Here is a 25299-nt window from a genome sequence, read left to right as displayed (position 1 = left end):
TATCGCCTCTCCCACCGGACCACCCCAACTCTACTCCATCATAAACGCTCAGTGGATGATTATAGTGTACAAGCACCTCCTTAAGCGAAGTAGATTAACAAAGGTGCGATGGGCTAGTCATTGTCATAAGAATGGCACCCGGCGATCTAATACCTGGAGTGTTTTGATGCCATCAACATAAACACAGTAGAGTGAGTATAGACTTGGTAGGTCCATATTTAGATGGAGAAAGCCCAACATATTGGACTGACTGGAGACTGTAGGCGGTAATCGAGGATTTCTGCTACAGGCCAAGACCGACAAAAGGAAATAATTGACTCAGGACCACATTGTAGCATACTGTGCTGCAATGGCTTATCGGTTTTCCAAGCCAACAATTTTGTTCTTAATATTTTATATAAAAGTTTTCTAAGTTCAGAACTTTGATGATATGTTAGCCGTCGATTTCGAACATGATTTAGTAGCTTAATCATTGCTTTCCAATACTCGAGGTATAACCTGTATCTCGTTTACCTTCCTTCCAGTAGACAAAAGCAGTGATGCTATAATCCATTTTAAATCTTAAAACGTAATTTGAAGCATAAGTAAAGCAAATATCTGTAGGCCATCATCTTCAAGAACAAAAACCTTAAGCCGAACAATCGACCCGATCGGGGATAACAAGTGCGTTGCTTGTTATTTACACTTAAACCATTGGCAGCAAAAGCAGGAGAGAGTGGCTAAATCGCTTTACCGTTAAAACCCCACGCCTAAAGGCTATTGGATTGGTTTGTGCTGTGAATATGCTTCACAGCCCATGGATGGATAATTGTCCTCCCTGCCGATTGTTGACGACTCCCGCGAGGTGGTATCGTAAAAAGGTGCAAAGCAGGTGCTAACAAGAAACGCAAACCGTTCAAGTTTAAACCCATTAGGTGGATGAACACAAGGGGAGAATAAAATTGCTTTGCCCGTGTAAATGTACGAGACGACAATCTCACTCGCCGGAACTGCTGGAACGTAGCAAAAGAAGAAAGTTCAGTAGGGGGTTTGAAAGGAATATAAAAAAAAAACAACTACCAGTTTTTGAAGTAAAATATGCCAAAAGTACAGCATTTTATATCCTAAAATTGCAACATATTAAAGCTTAGCCAAGCAATGGCAACCGATGTTGCAATAATCGGCTTGGCTAACATATTCTTGCGTAAAATAAATGCTGCACAGGAAAAATAAAAATAAAACCACCCAAACCCCACATTACACATTACACACAGCAACACCACCACCTTGAAGAAACACACCCTTCTGGCGATAATGCACGCCCCGTCGCGCCACACTCCATGGAACTCTCTGTGCGTGCGCCGATGGAAACAGGTCGTCCATAACAAAGGCAGCAAATCGATTGCCATCAAATGTCGATTGATTTTCTATCAGAAACAACCAGCCCCACCATCATCGGGAGAGTGCTGCGGGCGAGCTAAACACACGCACACCATCTGTCTTGCGTCCGTCAAAAACCCGACAGCCTGGAACGCGATCGGCTGGCGGTTAAAGTTTAAACTTGCCCGTTCCTTCCTGGCTCTAACCCCCGATGATGATGATGATGGGTGGTTTTGTTGTTGTGTTTTTTGCGAGCCTTCCCCTGCAGCAGCATTCTAAAACTACATTCCAACCTGCACCACACCGCAAGCGATGTGGTTTATTATTAGCAGAGCGAATTTAATATTCATTTTCGCCTCGAACGCTCCACGAAAGACATTTGTAAGAGCGACAGAAGGGTGGTGAAGGCTGTTAGACAGTTATTACTGGAGCTGCTACTGCTTCTCTACTACTGCTACCACTGCCTTCTAATCTCTATTTTCAAGCGAGAACAGTGGAACAATCGATGGGAAAAAGGGATTGTGAGGTTAGAAGGCGAAGAGAGAAGAAAACCAATCTAGAACACTTTTACTTTCCCACCCGCTTTCGATCGACGGCGGGATTGGAGCGCTTTGCATACCACAGCACAACACCACAATCGCACCCGAGTTTCCTTCCTCAGTGGGTTAATGAGGATGATTATGGTGCGGTGGAAGGTGTAAATGGGGAGAGCCACGCTTTGGTTACTCGCTAATCAATCTTAATCAAATAAAACGATGCACGCTACAGGGCCCACAACCAACCAACCCAGGTTCGTCCTAACCCCCCATTCGCTTTCATAAGTGCATCGCATGTGCAGCAGAGACGCTATCGATTAGGAGGCAAAAAAGTGGAAAGTAAACTGCTGTTGACTGTGGTACAACTTTAATGGGGAGCAGTGGTAACTGGGCTTGAGCCGTCGTAAGAATTTGTTAAAAGTTGAGCTTGTGCTTTAAACTTAAGGGAAGTTATGAACAAGGTTAAAAGCGAGCGTGTGTGTTCAATTCACTCAACCGTGGTGAGCTGGAATTGGTTCTACGGATTCGAATCACACCACACGCGCTGCATTCTCGATTATTTCCATTTTTAAAAGCGCTCCACCGTGAAACGTCGCAAATTAGCACACAAATTAAAGTCCTAACATTGATATGAGAGAGAGAGAGAGAGAGCTTCAGTTATAATTCAATGAGGGCTGTGTATGGGGTTTCAGGAATTGTGGAGTAATAATATGTATTTTAAATACTTTTAATTAAATAATAATAATATTTTAACAACTGTTTTGATACCATCTTCCAAGTAATTCCTCTCTGTTAGTTCGGTACATACAGACCAACAGCACAAGATATCAATTACAAGAGGTCCACGATATACATTTAACGTTCAGCCGGTGAAATACTGCGCTCTCTCTCTCCACAGAAACTGACAGCCACAACTTTTTCTTCTTCCTTTGCACTGCCAAACCTCGAGAGGTCTCGGCCTGGCATTTCTGTGAGTTAATCTCACCCATAGTAAAGTAGTCTGGAAGGGATTTGAACCTCGGTCTGGTCGTGTGAAAACCGGTACCATTATCGCTTCGGCCACCGAACAGCTCCAAGACAGCCAAAACTAGTCACCGCCAGAAACATAAGATGTTTTCAAGCAGATATCGATCTAGCTATTTGGATTGCAGGGGTTCAGCAGAATCAACTAACAAATTAAATATATTTTCAAGCTTCTTTGCCATCACATTGACATCTAGATGGTCCAGGACCGAGTGGCCAATCCAATGCTGATCATTCTACTGTAGCAAGGACTTGCTATACGGTTATGTCCGTGTCAATAGGTTCAGTAAACCATTACTTCATTTCGTTAGGGGAGTGTTTCAATTGGGCAAGCCCGTTGTGCAAGTTTGCAATCATATAATGGAATCTTGCATTCAGTTAGGGAAGGTTTGATCGTTACTGTGGAACTTTGCAATAAGTTTTGGATTTTCTGCCGACATCACCAAGCCGCATTATACCCATTCAAACAGGTAAAACGAAACAAAAAGAACAGAGTTCAAACTCGATCGATCGATATCCTATCTTGCTGGACGTTAAGCTAGAAATAAGAAATTAAAAAGAGCTTATGTCTCCCCAATCTTTAGTTCACCCAAGTTATCTACCTTTATACAGTAATTCGTTCGAACTTGAGCTCACTTTTGCTTCCAAAATAAGGTTACCAATTTGTAGACTGTTCCGCGACCCATCTGAGAAAAGCATATTATCTGCTGGTTTGAGCTTGGAGAAGAGCTAACCCGATTTGGGGTTAAACTACAGTATCATCACCGGAATGGTTAATCACTGGAAAGGAAGTGAAATCATAAAAGTTCCCAATAAGAGAGCGATTTAAAAATGCGTTGCAGCCAGCGATTCCAATAAGTGGCGGAAAACCTCTTCCTCTAGCTTTTAGAAGGTCATAATAATCCAAAGTAGAACGTTAGTTTTATTTATTCTTTTTACTCGCATTTTTATTCTACCTGTGTTTCTGCTAATCAACCTTTGGACCGGCTAAATCATTCCACCTTGGCGTGATTATATTGCTATAACATTTTTTTTTCCTTCATGGGACACGGGGGCAAAGCGTTCCTGTTAGTCTCATTTTGCAATATTTAATTCAGTATAAATTATTAAAAGTGCAACAGCTCATTTAAATTATCTCTCTATTACTGCTTCAAAATTACTTCTTTAATAAAAAAAAGTCAAATTGAGGATTGCAAATATTATTGCATTTAAAATAATCTTCCCAGAATAGTGTGGAGTACTCTTCAAGGCACATATAATACCCTATATTTTCAACCCATAAGAATCGCAAGAATATTCTCGGCCAGCAATTTCGTTTGATGATGTGGCTAAACCAAGGACAGAATAATATGTTTACGAAGGTGTTTCATGACTGTGGACACTACGGCCACAAGCAACGACTCAAAAACAGCTGCTCTGTCTGGTAAGTATGCAAACAAAGACAGTAAATGCACCACATTGCACATGTGGTGAGTTTCCACAACTCTTGTACAACATTTTAAGACAAAAAAAAATTCAAAGATTTGAACTGAAATAACATTTTGTTTTGCTAGCTATAGCACCACCACCAGGCCCGGCCATCTGTGTAAACGTTTAAAAACGGGTAACAAATTTAAATTCAATTTTTACTTTATGCATTTGAGTATAAGGTTCAGATTTTCTGAATTTTTTAATTCTTGTGTGTCTCAGACCTCCTTCGAACTAGAATTCTTCACACGGCGTAGCATCATGCCCCATGCTCCCCTACACACCCGAACTGCAGCGATAGGCTGTGTGATTCAAAAATCGCAAAAATCACCCAAACTGCTGTAGCGATTCCCCCACCACCCGCGCCGATTCCCCCACCCAAAACTTCGCGGAGAGAACCTTTTTTTCTGGACCCCGGCGTATTTATCTCCGATACGTAACTTCAATATAAGATACACGCCACACAGCGCCACCAGTTCAACCGAAAACCATAAAAAAACCGAACCCCGTGCCTCCTAATATTTGGTCAAGCAGTACAAGAGCAGCAGAGAGAGAGAGAGAGAGAGCTGGGTGGAAGTTGTCGGAAGCCACTATAACACACCCCCCGCCGTCGTCGTCGTTTTTGGCTCTGGAGAGCTTCCCCACAGCAAGCACAGGTACACGGCCAAAGGAAGGAAGCTTCAACAGCGAAAAATCGTCTTTTGCGGCTGTTCGGTGCCTTGGAAGGAAGACTCCGCACACCGTCGTCGATCATCGGTGTGAACACGCAAAAATCGAAAAAAAAATAAATGTTTGACGGAAATTTACCATTCGCTTCTCTTTGGCCACGGACACAAGTGCTGGTGTGTGTGTGTGTGTGTCCAACTACGTCTACGTGGTACACAACCGAGTGAGGACCGACTGCCTGCTGCTGGCTAAATCGACTTTGCTGCTAACACAGACACGCACACATCATCGAAAGCAATTGTGGACAGTAACGTTCGAAAAGCATTCAGGTGGCTAGGGAAATCCCACCCATCGAAGGCTTATTATGCAGGGTGAAGGTAAAGCACACCAATGCAACTTTAAAACACATTACGGTTGACTTTGGAAACAAATTATTTCACAAGCATGAAATTAATAGTATTTTACAGTTTAAACTAAAAATATTCCCCCACCGGACAGCACATATAAACCGATCGTAGCTAATGCTTCCTCTTCATTATCGTCCCCAGCAATCGAACCAACAGCTCCCCCACCTCCAAGCGATATAATAACCGCCACACTATCATGTGATACAGCAATGCTCTGCAACTAACCCGTGGCCACGGCAGTAAAACAGGACAAAAGCTGATAAGCAATTGCAAACCGCTGCTTGCAATATTACCGAATGCCGGAAGTGGTCTTTTCGATCGGGAAATTACTCCAAAGGAAGACACTTTACCGATTGGTTTAATCTCTGAAAAGTACAATGAGAATCACCTTTTTTTTGTTTGGTGGTGGAGCAGAAACACCTTGATGACACCTGGGGACACCATCATTTATGTCAGCTTGTTTGTCTTACAATATATTGGAATTTTGAAATCACATCATCACCTAACACAACGGAGCAACGCTAACGATCTCTCTTTGGATTTCGATGACACATACCGCAACACCGCGGATGCAGTGCACTAGTGCTGACACAGTTGATGAATGCACAGACGACAATTGCGTACTTAGCAGGTGAGTCATAATATTGCTAACTAGCTGGGCGCTGCATGCAGGCAGCATGCGACAGGCACAATCCCATAGACTTTGATCGAGCGCATCTCAGCCGGATAACGTAATTAAGCAAGTAAGACAAACTAGAACAACATGTCGAAGCAAATAATTTGCTTTTGTCTGATATATCGACAAGGAACTATGGGCCAGCAATAAACGACTTCGAGTACCATCCGAACTCCCCACATTAACAAATCAGAGTCATCAACAGGTGGGTCGGAGTTGATTCTGATAGTCCCTCAACCTATCTTTACCTCCATTATGTAGAGCATACGTAGGCTCTGATGGTCTTGGTAGTCCGATCGGCCCGGTGGTATTGGTAATGCGGGGCCAGTCTTCACATGGCAGGACCGGGATTCAAATCTCATCTGGGTCTCGTCCCCCATAGTAAGGACTGATTATCCAACTATGCGGTAGCAATAAGACTAGTAAGCCAGAAATGGCAGGCATGACCAAGGCCTAAGAGGTCGGTTAGACCAATAAAGAAGAAGAAGAAAAAGGTTGTGCGATGGTCGAAGCGTTCGCGGTGACGTTCCTCACCGGGTAAACTAGGAAAGGAAGTCAGTTATGGCTGGCCAAGTAGTCCTCTTGAGTTTTTTTTATAACTGATCCTGAACTGCAGGGGGTGATTCGATTGCCAAGGCGACTACGACGCCAGTCTTCACACAGCAGGACCGGAGGTCTAATCCCATCCAGCTGCTCAGCTAAAATCAAGTCACAGAAAGCCAGAAATGGCAGACCGAGACCTTTCGAGAAGAAAAAGCTACCATCCACTAATAAAGGTATGATATGATGTGCTAAGCGATTTTGATATGGATTTTGACTTTCGACTACTGGAATGCTGTTAACATTAGATCTAGTCAAAATCCTAAATGTGTAATGTGTAGTAAAGTATTACTTCAACTTTAAGAAATACTACTAATTATATCCCTTGAGGCCTAAGTCGCTATTAGGTATGCACTCCATATTCTAAAAACAGTACTCTAAGAAAATCGTTCTTGTACGGCTGGCTGGATCTTACAGCTTCATCTCGGGAGGCGCAAAAGTGTAATATTTCTTATCAGTCAACAACGCATATACCGACCCGTGCTTGCTTGCTCGTTAACGTCCATATCACACCAACTGCTTGAAGAGAAGGTCGCACACATATTTTCCCCCAGCCCAGCGCAAACCACTCATTCATTGTCGACAGATAATCGACCACAGAAAACCAGAAGAAAAACCAGACGCCCCGATGAAACCGAAATTTTTGGGCGAGAAAAATGCGTTTGCTGCTGCTCGAGAGCATGTGATTTTGTGGTACAACCAACCAACCAAAACCGACCTCCCCCCGCCGTAAATCCATCAAGATATGAGACCACACACCCCACACCACATCTTATCAGTGTGTGAGCATAAGAATGAGAAGCGGCAGCAAGTGTAAGGCCACCATTTGCTGCTAACTGCTGATTGTGCATTAAAATCGTAGACAAGTATTGCGGAATAGCCTGACGGGACATTCCACATTCTTTCGATGTTTTTGAAAACAAATGTTTGATTATTATTTAATTCCTACAACGTGTGTTCTTTTGCATACACACGAGAAGAGAGAATGATGCTTCCCTTTTGGCCAAAGAGACCCTCTACCAACAACCACAGGAGAAGAAGATGATGGTGCGAGATAAGATCGAAAGTGTGAAACGATAACGTACACCGACGTGAAACGCTTCAAAATGTCATCCGGAGATAACAGCGATGGAAATTTATCAGCTTTTCATTCCCGGGGAGATTCCACCCGTGTGGAAGAGAGAACTGCTGATGGAAAATTTTGATTTCAGCCTTTCCGCAACTATGCTTCTAATCTTTCGTCATTCAGGGGACGACTTTTGTGGGCCATTTAAGCAGATCCGAGATAAGAATCCCTATGTGGGCTCCAAAGGTTTTGGGAGTAGAATGGTGATATGATATTAGCCTCAGAGACGAGTCTTCAGAAGACTGTTATCTTGTTGGTTTTCACTTGTTTCACATTCTATTATCCCAATTTAGAGCATTGAAGGCAATCCACAGAGTTTGGTATTATAATCGTAACTTATAAAACATGGTCAGAAGAACATAAACAGATTAAACTTAGAATCACCACATTGCTTCGCTAGCTTAAGTTATAGGGAAAAAAACCCATTTAAAACAACACCAGCGAAACTATTTTGTAGATGAATTGAATGCAACACCACAGACAGCGCCTCTTGTATTCTTCCAACAGGCAGCGCACGTGATGCCGACAGAAGCAATTAATTGTGCATCTTTCATTTAACGACCTAAAAAGTGCCGTTATAAATGCATTTACGGAATGCCAGGGAGGATTCGTCATCGAACATCGGCGGCAGGATTTTATGTCCCAGTCGGTGGTCGTTAAAACTTATGGTTTCTATAAGCTGTTTTCTAGCAAAGTGGTCTAGTCAACTTTGAAGAAAAAAGGGCGTGTTACGGTACTACAATGTACACTATTCTTATCTCATTGTACTGTTTTATATGACTGTTCACTGTGACTGGAAGATGTGACCGCTACTCGCATACTTCATTTTAAAGATCCTATTTTGGGTGAAAATTTGTTGTAGCCAGTGTGGGCTTACGGACCAAAAGGTAATCTATTGAAGACATCTGCTGTGATACCGTTCCAGCCGGCAACAAAACTACACACAGAGAGACTAGGAGAGTTTCAAAGCTTTGGTACATACCATTAGTATATCATAAAAATCGGAAGGGAAAATCACCGACACCGACAGTCTGGTGGCCAAATGACAGCGGTGTCGATCCTCACAAAGCAGTACCGGGGATCAAGACCCATCCAGATCGCCTCCCCGTACGCAAGGCTGACTACTTAGCTACGGATAAAATCAAGTCATAGAAAAAAATAAAATGGTTGTCCGAAATCTTTCAAGGTTCAGGGAAGAAGAAGAAGATAAAAATGACTATCGAGGAGGTTTTTGATAGAGAAAGGAAAATGTTATCTCAATGCCCCAGATGTCTCGTACCCAATGTCCGCTAATAGGTCAGATCGGATACAATCAGCGCGTAAACCTAACCAATTTGTTCGAAAGACGTTAAGATTCTTCCCAATCATTATTAAACCGTTTCCATAAAACTATCTAACAGTAGACTGTGAATACTTTCGATTACTCCTAATCGATTGCTTGTTTCCGATGATAGCAACTAAGAGTCAGATTCTTTTTTTAGATAGGATTTTTTAAGTGAAAATTAATTCTTGAAGTAGACGCATCTATTACCATCTGGCCAAACTGTGGAGGTCTTTCTCGAAATTCTGCCCAGTACTAAGTCTAAGTGAGTTTTTCCTAGTATTTCTGGCATTTCAAGTCAAGTTTTGGCGATCATTAATAGTATTATATCGTTTTGCTCGTTCTTAATTATATTTAGCAAATTAGTCCCAACTTTTCACAGGGCATGTGACCACTAGTTGCAAGCCCAATAGTAGATATTAAGAGGAAATTCGGCAACTCCCAATACTAGCGGTGTAACTTAGAAAGACCCAGGAAGCATACATTCCCTAACCGTCCCGCGGGAATAGCTCACAGAGAACAAATCCTCACACACTTTTATCACACATAATTAACTTATCGCTAGATGGAAAGGGATGGCATGGGTGGCCCTCTTACCAGTATCCATATTTCTTTGCCGGCTCTCGGCTTGGATTTGTTTCGCGCTGTTGCCCACCCACCGGGGATGGGTTGTGGCGCTGGGGCGGTGGTGGTCGCAAACGGTCGGCGAGTTTACGGTCGCCGTCAAAGGCGCCGCCGTCGCTCCGTACTGTTGTTGTTCGTCGTTATTGTGGAAGTGTGTATGTGGGTGTGTGTTATTTTCTACGTGTGGTGAGAATACACAGCCGAGGGTTGTATGGCGATCAGATTCTTCCTTTGCCGGGGGATCGCACTACACGTTTAAGCGCTCCGTTTTGTCACTCGCTGCCAAGTGATCACCGGATATTAACCGCACAGACTCTTTTGTGGGACTACACGGTGTGGCGCAACAAAAAAAAACCCAACGGAAACGGAACAGACAAAAACAACACAGACTTTGTCTATTTGTGTGTGATTATGTCTCTGCTGCTGCACCGAACTGCAAAAAGGGCAGAGTTTCAACAATAATGCTGCTGGTACTCGTACCTCCAAAGGATACCTCGCCGAACCTGTTCGAAACCGTTCGAACGATTGGTGGCTGTGCGCGTTCAGAGCTCTCGCACTCGCACACACTCGCTCTCACCACACACTCTCGATATCTCTTCTCTCGTTCTGGCTCACGCTCTAAGCCGGATGTAATGGATGTGCCGTAGTAGTAGTAGGTCTTGCACACGTGTACATATTCCAGCAAACACACCGGGTTGAACACGTCAAATTGCACTCACGTGTGGAACGGTCGGGTGTCTTACTAAATCGTCGTCGACTTTTAGTACACACACACACACTCATACACAAATACACATCACACACGGTACACAAAAAGCACACACTTCAGGGCACACCACAAATCGTAGTTAGCGGCGGTGAATGAAGGAAAATCAATTTCTTTAAGAAAAAAGAAGAAAAACCAAATAATTAATATTCACTTTTCACTATTTCGCTTTTTCGCAAACACACGTACGTACACCCAACACAACACACTGCACAATTCTTCTGATAAATTATTCTTCTACTCGAGTGTAGTACATGTACACAACACACACACACACTATAAAACACTCGCGGTCCCGCAATAGCCACGATGAAAATTTTATTTTCACCAATAACCTTTTCGGGCCCCGGTCGGACTGGTTAACGCTTGAAAACGGTCGGATCAATTCCGATTGGCCTTTCACTCCACGTGCCCACCATTTGGACGGACTCCCGGTTGATGGGTTAACGGCGACGTCGAATGCGAACCGGAAACAAATAATTGAACAACACACCACGGATTGAGCCAGTGCTCTGCCGTCGTTCGCTGGTTCGCACACACATACTCACACCCATAGCCGTTTATGCAAACACTTGCTGTTGCGATATCAACAGCTTACTCGTGTGCGTGTGTGTGCAGGAAAGAGAAAGCGCTAACTCACACTCACACACTTTATCGCTACGGTAACCTACCGCACCACACACCAGGAAAAAAACGCCGGTAAAACCACACACACACACACAGAGGAACTTATCGCAGTAGGCAATATTTTTCTGAAATTTTCTTATGGGACGTATACAGAGGAGCATGTGGTGTGGCTCTTTACTGTATCTTATTAACGACTAAGAATTCTGTTTTCGCAGCACACTTTTTCACAAAGTCTTTCACACACTTTCAGCTTAGTTGCTTCAGAACGTGACGAGACCGATTCACCTTCGGGTCATACTACTCTTGAAGAAAATGATAATACACGTCTTAACGTAAGCACACACACACACATATACACGTCCATCTTTTTTCGAGCTACCCGTACCCGTATATGTTACGTAGAATTTGACGTGAAAGGGACCTCACTTAATTTTAGGCTTAAGAGAAGAAAAATAGCTTTAGTTAACCAGAAACAGGACTCAGAAATGAAGTGCGGTTATGGCTCTGCACAGCTACTACTACTATTGCAATTCAAATTCGCACACTGTGTGCCGCCGATCATATTTCCATCTCTTTCTCTCTTTCTCTTCAAAAGAATCTTCCTGCGTGTCTGGCTCCGGGTGTGTGTGTGTGTGGAATGCTGTCTCTGTTCTTTCACGCACTTGCTAGAGAATGTTTGACAGCTTTTTTTCTTCTTCTTCCATTGTGGCGTAAAAGAGATAGTACGAGATAAACGTCAAAATACAACACAAAAAAAAACATCCATCTTCTCACCGCGCTCTCTGGTGCCACTTTTTAACAACCTGCTGCTTTCACTATCGCTCTAACCCTTGATAACGGGGTGATTAGTATTACGACAGCATCACACTACTACTTCATACACTAATTTCCTTTTCACACACCAGCCACACACACACGCGAGCGGTCGCTTTCCGTTCTCGTTGTTGGGAACGAACTGCTCAAAATGTGTGCCTTAAAACGGAGAGTCTTACCATGCTTTTTAACAACCTTGCATTCCTGTGTTCTCCCCTATTTACCCTATTTGTATCGTGTGATGTTTCATGGGCACCAAACACCCATAGATGGGCCCACACGCTCTAGAGCACACTCTTCAATTCTTCCACCCATTTGTTAATTCATCCAAATTGCTCCGAATGATAATTCACGCTTCGCCTGCTGAATGATCGGTGTTGTGTGTGATCCGTGTCCGAGAGAATGAAAGCAAGGGGTCATCATTAATCAACCAACTATCGTTTGGTTTTGCCCCATGTACAATGCTTCCGAACCAGACCAATACTTTTATGTAACAGCCACATTATTTTCCCTTCACAATTCCTGACGCAAAATCGGCATCTTATTCCTAGGACAGCCACCCATTTTATACTTGTACAACGAACGATCACACGCGCGTTCTAATAGACTACCAATTCCTGGTTCTCGCACTAGCACAAAATCCCAACATCCATTTTCGACAGTTGCTGCGATGGAACAACACGACGACGGCGACCGAGACGACGAATTATTTGCAACGCATCGCACACTACCTCTGACCAGCCCCAAAGAAGGCGCACCTATACTAACCCAAAAACCCATTACTATTTCTTCTTTTACGTTCCGTTAGCGTGTGTCAGAAGAAGAAGAAAAAAAGGCGAAACTCGGTAAAATTGAACAAAACCGCTACCAGACCCCGCTCGTATCGGGGCGCACACGATTGCTCGTTATGCTCACATACATTCAAGGCGACAAGCGCGAACCTCCCCATTCCCACACACACACACATACACACTTCCAACATGCTCCACAGCAGTTCAACCACGATGATGTGTCTGGCAAGCGTAAGGAAGAAGAAGAGGCAAGGGGAGATGGTGCGGAGGGTGAACAAGAAGTGAAAAATAACCGGAAAACGGAGGACACAACCGAAATGACAGAAGCCAAGGGAGCCAATATGGCCGAAAGGCGAACGAACGAACACGGTCGAATAATGATTGAACAAAATTAACAGCAAGAAAAAGAGTGGCCGACACACACGCGCACACACACTCTGCACACGGTGCAGCACATTGGCGAGAGAAAGAAGGAGAGAATGAGCAAGACAACACCGAAACATTCAGCCTGCGTTTTGCTATACTGTCTCTCGCTCTCTCGCTCTGCCACACATCTTCTTTGTGCTGCACACACCCTGACATTTAGCCCACGGATGACAGGGGAAACAAAAACAATACCAATAAAACTACCCAACTTGCAATCAGTCAAAAACGCACACTCGCGCTGTCCTCGATTGCAATAAAATGATGATGAAGATATAGTTTACAGTGCTGTGTGCAGTGATTGAAACGAGATCGATGATGCCATCAGAAAACGTGGCAGAAGAATACTAAGCCCCTCTCTTTTACCTAGTACTGACGAGTGTAGAGCTACACCACAAAACTAACGCACCGTCGTGAAATACTGTATGCACTGAACACTGTGGACAAGTTTGGTTAGAAAAGGGTAAAGTTACTTTCTTTACTACTTATTATTTTGGACATAAGCAGCACTAAAATGAGCTAAAAGAAGGTGTCGTAATAGCCAGTTCTTCTTTATCGTCTTCTTTCGCGGAGATGCATATTTGCCAGATATAGTTGACCGATGCAGATAAGCTTATTTAAGCAACGTTCCGAAAAAACGTTAGCAAACGTGAGGTCGAACTTCTTACTGCCAATTCACTCTCTTTTTGAAGTTCGCTTGAACAATAAGCAATGCACATTGAGAATGAATGCAGAATGCAGAATGCAGTGTACTCGGTGCTGATAAGTAATTTCAGTTTCGCTAATATGATAGATAAGATTGGATCCGTTCTGTACCATGAACTAGCCGCAAGTGTTCTAAACCTCTACCGGAAGTCAACTAACCGACCGAGATCATCTTCCTAGGATGAGATGTGGTATACATCCAGCATATTCCAGGCTCAGCGAAAAATCTAAACTTAATCAATCATATTTTAACGGCCTAGGCATATCGTTTGGAAATAAGTTAGAGATAGAGTGCAATTCCCATTATTTTGGGGACTTTTCCTTTTTCGATTATTAATATCAACAGCCGCAAATAGCTTTCCGTAGATAGAAAAGGTTAAATTTCTAGAACAATATGGAACAGTGCATTCCAATAAGGTGAAGAATTTACTTGTAATCTTAGTAACAATCTTATTCTTTGGGTCCGCTACTTCAAGAGCTGATTATCTTGACATAGTTACCACGTAGCTATAGAATCAGTTCTGCTTAAAGGGAGGCGGTTCGGCCGGTATTCTATAGCCGGGACTGTCGCTATTGATTGACATGACGGGGATGATTGAAATATCGATTGTTGTTAACAAAATTTGAACTTTTATCAACTGTTGTGTAAGTGCATCCAGATTTTACGATACAAACTAATACATATTGCAATTTTGAAAAGAGATTGATGTTTCATTGTACAAACTGAGCTGTTTTCAGTTGGCTTAAGTTTAACCTGACTTGGTGTAAGAAATTCAGTATCATTTTTTTGTAACTCCTTTTCTCAACTTAAACATAATCTTTTGCAGTATTTCCCCAAACTGTTGCAGCATGACCATAGAAAAAGAATCATTGCATCATCCGCATACCAGTGGCATCGAAGTTCAACTATATTACCTGCTGGTGTGTAATAAAGGTGTAAATTTACACGAAAAAAAGAAATGGCTTTACAACTGTTTTAAAGCTGAAACTATCCCTAACCAAATGAAAGCAGCATTATCTGGGTTTGAAGTTCTAGGAAGTTGATATTAGACGGGAATGGGGATATTAAGCAAAGATTATAGTCAAATGGTTTGGAAGTAAGTAGAGTACAGTCAGTAGAGCATAGCATACAGCAATGAATCTTTGGGTCCTATTACAGTGAGACTTTCTTGATTTTTTTTATACTGCCTGACTAAACCACATTCTTCACCTTGGTGGCACATAGCTTTTTGAAAAGTTCACAAATCCGAAAAACGGTTGGTAAAGTGTTGTTAGATAACATTTTTAATATTTTTCCTCTTGTGGGCCGACAGTGTGACCGGTGAACTTTCGTCGCCCTGCCGAAATCAAACACGCACACACGCACACGGTCCGCCCGGTCCGGTACAGGCCGTACGCGATGGGATGTCTGCATTATGCTGCTGCTGATATCTTTTTAGCGATTTGACCAACCACTTCTACACTGCCCCCCACAAAGCTAGCAGTGCTGCCAGAGATAGACAGAAGGATCGCTCATGTAACAACACGGTGGGGGATGTTTCCGTGTGCGTGTGTGCAAGGGTGTATTTATTTCTTTTTTTACCGGCATTTTTTATACGATATCACACGACACGCCAAGGTTAAGAGTCCTGTCAGTTTTTCTTACTCTCTCTCTCTCTCTCTCTCTCTTTCTCTCGCTCTCTCGAAGATAAAAGTAATGTTGCCATTTTCACACTGTTCGTGTCCTTGTCCATTGAACTGTCTCCTCTGAATGCACATTTGCATTTTCGGGAAAATTGCACAGAGTAATTTTAACACGCAAATGACAAATGAATAGGCAGTAAAAAACGTAACAAAAATAACTGCTTAAAATAGTAAAACAACCACTTCTGGTTGAACATATCAAAAACTCATCAGCAAAGCAAGCGGAGACTTCAAAATCCGTTCCGATTGCGGGTGTGTAAGTGTGTGTTTGTGCATACAGTTTCTCCTCTTGCAACACACTGACCGGGTAGGACCTGACACTCACACACCAGTCCACCAGCAACGTGGGGTACACCGTGGTCCATGCACACGACAGCGCACACTGCTTCATTCCGGTGTGGAAAACAACGTGAAAACGCAGATGTGGTTAAAGGAAACAGGTCGAGAATGGAATATGTGTATGTATGTATATTCTGGTGCGCTTTTGCAAACCATAGTTCGCACTCTCTTTCTAGCACACAACTCTTGTTCGACCGTTCAACTCACACAACCACATCTACAGCTGATATGTTGGGATGTCGGGCGATCGAGAACATGCCACACACAACGGTACACGCACGCACACATCATCAATCGCATGCATGCGAATTAGCTGACCAAATATGAAAGTAAAATGTGGAAAAAAGCTCTACTGATGACTGTTGTAGCAAATGTTATTTGGAATGGGTTCGTTCCACAATTCCCATTTCCTTTGCCGTATACCGAATGCGAAACGAGAGAACACACCATCATCCCGACTTCTCGAACTCGTGGTCAACGGCTGCAGCGAATTGCACACTATTTCTCTGCTATTATAAGGGACTAGTATATGTAACCCTTTTACGGGCCACTAGTTTATCTCCTTTTCTTCCACCAGCAAGCAGTACACACACGCATGTACCTTTGCTGGTGAAAAATCCTACATTCCCTTTTAGGTGGCATCGGAAATTGGGTGAAAATTTCTAATTCACACTGAGGTTGTGAGCATAGGTGAGTGTGTGGTCGCGATGTGAGAAGCATTGTACGCTCACCTTTTTGACATCTCACACCGACTATGTGTGTGTGTGTGTTTGTGTGTGGGGAAGATAAATTTAGACGAATGGTTTGAACTGTTCTCTTTTTTTTGCAATATCCCTTAAAGCAATCGATAGACGATTTTTTCTTGATTTTTTTGTTAACTGTGTGGTTGAGCGTTGAACGATTGTAATTTTTCTTTTGGCTGTTGGCCTTTTGGCTCTATTCCGTCTCTGTGTGTCTCGATTTCTCGATGATGCACACTACAATTCACCACTACACACACTTTCCGTCGCCGAACCAACCCCGACAACACTTGCTTTCTCTTTCGCTCACACAGCACACACACGGAGGGACCAGAGGACGGATTTCTCTATTTCCTTCCTTCGTACCGATAGGCCACACACCACTTGTGCATATCACCACCATACACACCATCGTATCACCGTCATATCCTGTTTCAAATATAGCAGTGTTCCAGCTGAACTTTTCACAACCTGCTCACGAGACGACGGCACATCCGCACGAGATTTAGGGTGTATGTGTGTGTGTGTTTGAATAATAAAAGTAAAATCGCACCGAAAACTCAACACTCTGCATAATCGGGTTGCTGCCACGACAAAAGCTCCCATCGATGGTCGCCAAAACCGCCACGAAGAAAGAGCAACTCACTCGCGCACAGTCCGTGTGAGGAGTGTGAACTGTACCATCGCTCGCACTGCCTCTAGGTGCTTCAGCCACGTACACACACACACACACACACACACGCATCCCAACCGTTGCTACAGTGGTGTGTGCACAGTCGTTGCTGTCTGGTTCAAAGTATTCGAAACAGAGGACCGGATTTCTGTTCGAGACTCGAGACAATCCTCGAGCCCACAGACAGTTCCATTCAGCGGCAGGCAGCGAGACGCTACCGAGATGATAATTGTTTCAGGCACGATTGTAACATGTTACTAATTTCTTTCCATGGCGGCTCATGGCAAACTGCCCGCTTGTCAGACGACTTGTCTGCTGTCCGTTTACGAAATGGCAGCAAACGCAAAAACCGGACCGCGGGTAGACGAGCCCAACATTTTCACCAAGCAAAGGGAACGATTTTCCTTATTCGACCGTTTTTTGGCCAATCACTTTGTTGAACGGTGTAGTTAAAATTGTAAACCGTATTTCCACCGGATATCAGAGCGAGATTCGTATTTGCCAGCAGCCAATCATCACATCACGCACACAGCTACGTACACGTGCGCACTCACCACTCATCTACTGTCTCGCTCTCGCGTCGCTCTGCCTAGCTCTTGCCTAGATGGTACACAGACGGTGTGTGACTTTGGTTCTGGTTATGGCTACCCGTTGCAATTGCAGCTCAATCGTGGCAATCGCAGTGCAATTGCTTTTCCCCTTTCCTTCACCACTGCCACCAATACCACCACTACTACCAGCCTCTTTTCAACACTTGTTTCGCGAGCGGATACTACGTGCGTGTAGCAGGCATCGATTACCACCGATAAAACACATTAATGGCACACAGCCGTTTTATAAAACTACTAACCGATTATTGTCTTTTTGCCTTCTTGGCGTACCGAAATTCGATGGAGAAACTTCCAAAACACACTCGTCGCGCACGGCACCTTCCGAGCAAAGTACCCAATTAACGCTTCGCCTGTGACGGACGAACTGACAGTTGGGCCCATTTTGCTTCGGCCCATTCGCCCAAGCAGCATTTCACACGTGCGGCTTGTGACGTTTGGCTTGCCCGTTGGACCCAATAAGCATTTTGGTTGCAGTGGAGTACCGTCCTCCTAAGCAGCTTTCATGTGTGGGTTACAAATATAAAGTCAAGCATTTTTGTCAAAATTTGCGTTCAGAAAATGATAAATATACGAATATTGCTTAGTATTTAGAGTATCAAAATTTTTATCATGCTCATGGCTATAATAGAAAGTGTAAAAACGGCGAAGTAGAGCTTTATGGGGAACTCGCACGCTACAACTTAAACTAAATTCTTCATTGCATTAGTTCCTTCATAGTTTTTGGCTTAACATCTGTAGACACGATTTTTTGTATAAATCGCATTTGAGTTCAATTGCTTATGAAATGCACCACAGTGCTGTTATGCATCTTTTAAGCTGCTTAAGAAAACAATGCAGCTTGCATAGCAGATATTTTTTCTTCTCCTTTATTTAAAAAGAAAGGAAACTTACACGAACGTACGAGGAATCGAACATGTCATAATTATAAGTGCTTTTTTTAGCTATCAAAATTCCTCGCCTTTTACTAAATTATGATTTAGGATGGACATATAAATACATTTTTCGTTTGAATATTGAAGCATTATTTTGTTGCGATTTGAAGCAAACACTTATGTTTACACAAGCTGTATTACAGCTGTTTAAGTGGATCAGAAACGCACATAGGATTAAAATTATGCATTTTACATTTTAAACCGGATTCTGAATAAATTTTGAATGTTTTAACTTACGTCCTTAAATTAATATTAGAAAAACAATTCCCACTTACCATCGGTACGTCCACCAGTTGGAGGGATGGACCCGCTAGCGCCAGACGGTTGCACAGCCCATTGTACCTTCGCCTTTAACAAGCTGCTGGTGCGATGCGCTCTGTCACCACCCGATGGGTAGTGTTGCTGATTGGCGATTGTATTGGCACAAGATATTACACTTTCACTATGACTACAGCTAACAACACTAACACTATCACTGCTGGTCTTTGCCACGTTTGCGTCAAAATCCACACCGGTTCCGACCGCTTCCACGGCATTAACCATTTCAGTGCCAGCCATTAGCAAACCCGAAGATCGCGCATCACTCCTAACGACAGCCTGAAGATCACTCGTACCACGAATGGCCGCTCCGGCTATTCGATCGGTGGCGTCCTTTTCCTGTGTTCTGGTCACACGATTTGCTAACGATAGTACACCACCACCCGTTTCAACTGCCACCAGACATGATGAGGAGGCTTGTTCATCGCCACCGACGGTGTAATGCGGGTTACTGTTGGCACCACTGTTGCTGCTTCTGCTGCTGTTGCTGTAACGGTCAGGTGTTACAGTTGTCAGTTCCAATCCGGCCGTAGGAACTGCCGTAGTACTGATTAGCGGAATGGTAGCAGTAGCCTTGTTGTAGGTAGTGATCAACTCATCTACGCTAGCGAGCGTTTGAACGGTCGGTCCAGCGGTGGCCACCGTCGTGGCGGATAGGTTAGAAGCGGTCAGTACTGTGGGTTGAGCAACGAGCGGTGCTGGGACAGGTGTTACCTCGTACGTAATGCAGCTAACAGGTGTTGGAGTGAGCTGAAAAGGGAAATTAAAATTTGAACCGGGTGTTACTAATTACACGCTAAACGCAATGGGGGAAGGCCATGAAAAATTCTATGGAGTATTTAAAGCATGTGCTTCGAAAAAATTAAAGAGACGTTAGAAAAATGGTAACGTTTGCATTGAGAAGGTAAGGGATATTTTGTCATAATCTTCAACACTCGCTTGTCATAGGTTTTAGTCTACTCCTGAGACACGTACAGATTGGATTGTGGACTATCTAGTTATTCCAATCTGTTAATACAGACTGTTACTCCTCATCAGCTCCTGATGCCTTTTTACGGTCTTACAATCTATCTGATAGTTCCCAAGAACAAATATTGAGCCTGCAGGTTCTCTCAAACATAAAATTCAGGACACTAAATTAAATTGATCGCTACGCCATCGAGGCGTGAAAAGTAAATAAGTTAACCCTATTTCGGGCAACCGGCCACACAGGTAGCGAAACCGAATTTAATTGCTTATTTCTCATTTTCTAGGAATCCGATTGACTTGAACTTTGCTATATGAAACCATTAGCTCCGACTATCTTGACCAGGATTTTTTTTAAATTAAGACTTGTTTTTGAGAATTATTTTCTTCCACCTCCACGTAGTCAGCACCTTTTGGGAGTTTATAGAATTGGAATTTTAACTCTAATTTTGGTGTAAATTTCTGATAAAAAATATACTAACTTTTTCTCTTTTCTTTGATGTAAATACGTTATCTCAACTCTAAGTCGTTTTCAAGTCATGAATTCTCTTTTTTTTGGAGTCTTTAATTGAGAAACGTTAACCAAAATTATTTAAACGCTTCGCAACATTTTCACACAAAAAATGCATCTTGTAGTTGTCCTAAATTATAACGTTTATGAGACCTGGAACTAATAATTTCAAGTGAAAACTAAAATAATTTTAGTGGCATTTTTATAGTTTTACTACCAATAAATAGCTACATGGAACAGCATGGAAGGAAGCTTTTCTTAGCAAGCAACTACACGAAATAAAATAACATAGTATCTTCATAAATACAGCCTTTTCAAGCTTATATTTTTAAAAATTATAAAAATTGGGTCATGAGTCAAAATATAAATAAAACGTTAGCAAGTCTTCGGTAACGGGTTTTTTTCTAACAAAGTTTTTTAAACTATTTTATTTTTCATATTACACAAAAATGTATTTAAAAATTGTAATTCTATATTGTTTTGCCCAGTTTAAAAAAACTGCATATGTCGATTGCATACATTCCGGCGCTAGGAACTATAATGCTCAATCCAAGTTCGCCATGCCGCACCAGGGCGGCAGCGTGACACTACAGCCCTTACAAATCTCACCGAGCGTATTAAGATTACACGATAAAGGAAAATGGGGCACTGGTCCTTTGAACAATCAAATCAATCGAGAGGCACAGCAAAAACCCACACACACACTTCGAATCCAGATTTCGACGAACAAAGAAAATATTTGCAGTGGCGTACCTGTTGATAGGAAATCGATTTTCCCGCGGGAAAGGCGGCCAAATGCAACAAGTGAACGCGCGCAAGTTACTGTGTAGTTCTGAAGCTGCCACGGTGTTAAAGGAGCAGGCTTCTAATGCATTAGACCGTTCAGTGCGTTTCGCGGTTCGGTTTACCGTACATGCAAACATATGCGTACACATTACTTACTGTGCGTAACATACACTATCGCGTACTGTTTGAATGGTGCACAGAGCGCTTGCCAACCATATGGCAGTGCCACCGTTAGGCTCGCAATCAGATGAAACTGAATTTGGTGTTGAAATATTTGTCGGAAACTGTGGCTATTGATACTGGTCATCGATTGATTTTTAAATTTATTATACTGAAAGCTGAGGTCATAAACAATTTCCAAAGCCATCCGTCCCCGAATCTATAATAACTTTTGGAAATCACAAACGGAAGCCATACAAAATCGAAAAAACAAACAATTCCATTTCATTTCTTTTTTTGTGCTTAAATTCAAGAAATCCAATTAATCAGTCGTGGCTCGGTAAATTGGACGGGGACGCAACTATCGCCCAAATGGCTATTGCAGACCGGTAATGCTCACGAAGCATTAAGCATAACTCCCACCATATGGTAGCGCAACTGGAATGTACTTCAACTTCTAATTGAAGAGAAAAATGTTTAATATTTTAAATTCGAACCCCTTCCGATACACGGGTTAAGCAAAAGAAAGGCAATTCAAAAAAATTGACTTATTGAAAAATTGAATAATTGACTTCAGCATTAAATCTCCAAACGCTTTTGAAGTTGAACGAGTTTTGCAATCATCGTTTGTCGCCTACCCAAAGGAAACCCAACTTTGCATACCTTCAGGCGCTTTGCCGATAGCGAAGACAACAACCCGTCAATCGAAGTAGGCGATCAATTAACCTCATCCTTCCCGTACTGCTCAGAAAACCATCGCTTACCTTTTGAATGATGTAACAGCGAGGATTGTAGGACGTGCAAAGATACGTCCCGTTAGCATCGAGGCAAAGGGGCAGTGGGTCCACGATGGGTGGTGCCGCTGCCGCCGGTACGGTCTGCAGGATCTGCACCGGTACCGGCTGATGATGGTGGTGATGCGTGCCAAGCGTAACCGCCTGCTGATGCTGCTGTTGCTGCTGCTGCTGCTGCTGCTCTTGCTGCTGCTGTGTATGATGTTGGAGCTGTTGGTGCGTGGTGTAATGTGTCGATAGTCGCGTTTGTCCCTGCACCGTAGTGATGGATCCTTGCTGTAGTAACTGTTGTTGCTGCTGCTGCTGCTGCTGGTGATGATGGTGGTGATGATGGTGATGATAATGGTGGGTGTTGGTGAGCTGTTGCTGCTGTCGTGGACGCGTTTGCAGTACGGCCACGTTGGCCGTTTGCAGCTGTACGTGTGGATGCTGCTGTTGCGCCGCCTGTTGATGGTGCAGATGATGGTGGTGATGATGTCCGATGGACGCCACCGGACTGGCGCCACCACCGGCCGCACTAGCCAGGGTCGTTATGGTGGACGTGAGTGTGAACGTGCCGCTACTGGAGCTGCCACTGTAGGTGTTGGCGCTGCTACCACCACTACTAATGCTGGTGCCGCTGTTGCTCACGGACGAGACGAGTCGATACTTTCGCAATGGCATTATCCGACAAGATGCGTTGGAGTCGTGGGGGCGGGTTTAGGGGACGACAGGGAACCGGGTACGGAGGGTGAGGGAACGTTCCCTAGCTTTCTCCACCCCCGCCGGCTTTCCGCACGGTTTTGCACTACACAGCAGCGTTTACGCTCGGGGCAAGGGTCCACTGCTTTGAACGCTGTGAGCCAGCGCCTTGTACACTGCGGCTCCCATCGTACGGCTCGGAACCCGCACACTACTCGAAAACTGTAGCCATATGGAACGGTCACGACCGAGGTATCGTTTCCGCGCATCTATTGACACATTGCGTATTGAGGTTCTTCGAAACTTTAACTTCACTTTACTTCTCACAGATCACACGACCACCGACCGGGCCGACTTTGATTTGTCTCTGGATCACGTTTTATATACAGTAGGCCTAGGATATTGACTGGAGTGTACGGATCTGTATCCATAGGTAACGATTGGACTAACGAAAATTAGCTGTGAAGATGTCTGCCAATCTCCAATGCAATCCACAATCACAATTACAGGGGACGGCTTTCGTTTTCTTTTTCTAACCATTTGCAATGCAGATCTTTTCGGCGCTAGATACGTTTCTCCGACAGCAGCAGGTTGCTCAGAACGGTGCGTGCAATATGGATTGCCTACTTTAAGGGGTATCTCATCCTGTGACATTTACCAACGGATGCATTTTTTTTGTTTGCATTTAGGAATTTACCGTTTTTTTTCTCCTTTCCACCCGCACACACACACGCACACACCTACCACTTCTATATGATGATAGAGCCTTGTTTTGTTCGTGCTATCGATTCGCACGCAAATTTTCGATAGCACGGTACAACGATTGCTTCGATAGGAATTCGAAGGATTATTGCACAGAGGGGGGGGGGTGGCCGGAAGAGGGCGACACAATTTCGCGGTGGATGCGGAGAAACCCAAACAACCAGTTACACAGTTCCGCACGCATTGTGTGTGCATGTGTGTGGGTGCTGGCGATGTATCCGGCCACGATGGTGATAAGCACATAGTGGGCGACGCAATCAAAATTGCAATCAAACACTCACACAGTTGACAGAAGAGCGCACAAGAGAAAGAGAGAAAGTGAGAGAGCGACTTTTTGTGAGCAGGAGCAATGTTCTCGAACCATATGTTATAAACGTACCGCGGTGTGCCGTGAGTGTTTTTTTAACCATTGCGTTGGCTTTGTCCGCAACAACTCTCTTGTAGAGATAGCAAATGAAATTAACAACTAAAAAGGGCCACTTTGCTGCTGCATTTAAAAAAAAAGCACACGCCGCACCGTAAGACCGCAGGACAGGACAAACGAGCGCGGGTCACTCAATTCACTACTCTCACGTGTGTCCTTTCGCGTTCGTGCCACCCCTGCACGTTCGCGCGTGTGTGTGTGTGTGTGTTTTCTTTTCACCTCACTGGGTCAGTCGGTATGGGGTTTCAGTTAATGAAGAGGAAAAACTCTTCAATTCACCGTACGAAACATACGGTGGGAGAGCTAATTCCAGCTGACTAGTGGCTGTATGAATGGGTTTCTGGTTCGTACTGGCGTCCAGCAAGGTTCAACGTAGTTTCCGTATGTTTCAAAGAAGGAGGAATGGGGATGTGAAGCGGTTCCTGAGAGGGTGACCTCTCTCTCTCTCTCTCTCTCATTAAAGATCTCCTTCTTCAACCCTTTCACGATGAACTACCGATGAGGTCAAAAGGCAAAAGAATAGCTCCAAACAAAGGATCGCACTTACACACCAGCGTGCGCACACACATACACAGAAAAAAATAACAACTTTTCACCCACAATACACTTTACTGTTGCCAATTTCCGCGTCCGCAAGACGCTGACACCGACCGGCAACCAACTACAGCGCGTTCCGCTGCGTGATGCACCAGCACCAACCCTGTCCGTTCTGCTGATGCACACACAACTCCCCACAGCTGGTTTGGAGCTAACCACCCCCGCACTTGAAGTATGTGTGTGTGTGCTTCCGGAGTGCAATTTTCCCTACCATACGGTACGGCAAAAATGCACACTTTCGCGTGACCCTGAGCGAAACAAAAAAAAGGCTACGAACAACGGCACTGACATTTGCATTTGCAAAAAACAGCAGAGAAAAAATAAAGTAAGACTTTAATATCACACAGCAAGAATCATTGTCACCAACGTGTCCTGACGCTTGATCATTCACTA

General features: G+C 43.7%; 1 protein-coding gene across 11 annotated transcripts in view; it reads right to left on the bottom strand.

Annotated features, from left to right (window-relative positions):
• LOC118509621 (la-related protein Larp4B-like) overlaps nucleotides 1-23499 on the bottom strand; it is a 45367-nt gene extending 21868 nt beyond the window's left edge. The window contains exons 1-2 of one of the 11 annotated variants that reach the window (XM_036050466.1): nucleotides 22413-23499; nucleotides 19184-19976 (exon numbers count right to left, since the gene is read on the bottom strand). In XM_036050466.1, coding sequence (XP_035906359.1) covers nucleotides 19184-19976; nucleotides 22413-23105 — 1486 coding nt within the window. In that variant the 5' untranslated portion in view covers nucleotides 23106-23499. Of the gene's footprint in view, nucleotides 1-9778; nucleotides 10685-10906; nucleotides 11075-11242; nucleotides 11465-11583; nucleotides 11608-12582; nucleotides 12759-17245; nucleotides 17383-17919; nucleotides 18053-18215; nucleotides 18355-19183; nucleotides 19977-22412 lie in introns of those variants that run through there. The other 10 variants (XM_036050467.1, XM_036050471.1, XM_036050474.1 and 7 more) reach the window with 10 other exon arrangements.
• Nucleotides 23500-25299: the final 1800 nt, after the last annotated feature.

This window comes from Anopheles stephensi, chromosome 3, assembly GCF_013141755.1.
Source record: "Anopheles stephensi strain Indian chromosome 3, UCI_ANSTEP_V1.0, whole genome shotgun sequence".
Classification (NCBI taxonomy): domain Eukaryota; kingdom Metazoa; phylum Arthropoda; class Insecta; order Diptera; family Culicidae; genus Anopheles; species Anopheles stephensi.
This window is presented reverse-complemented; position numbering and strand designations above follow the sequence as displayed.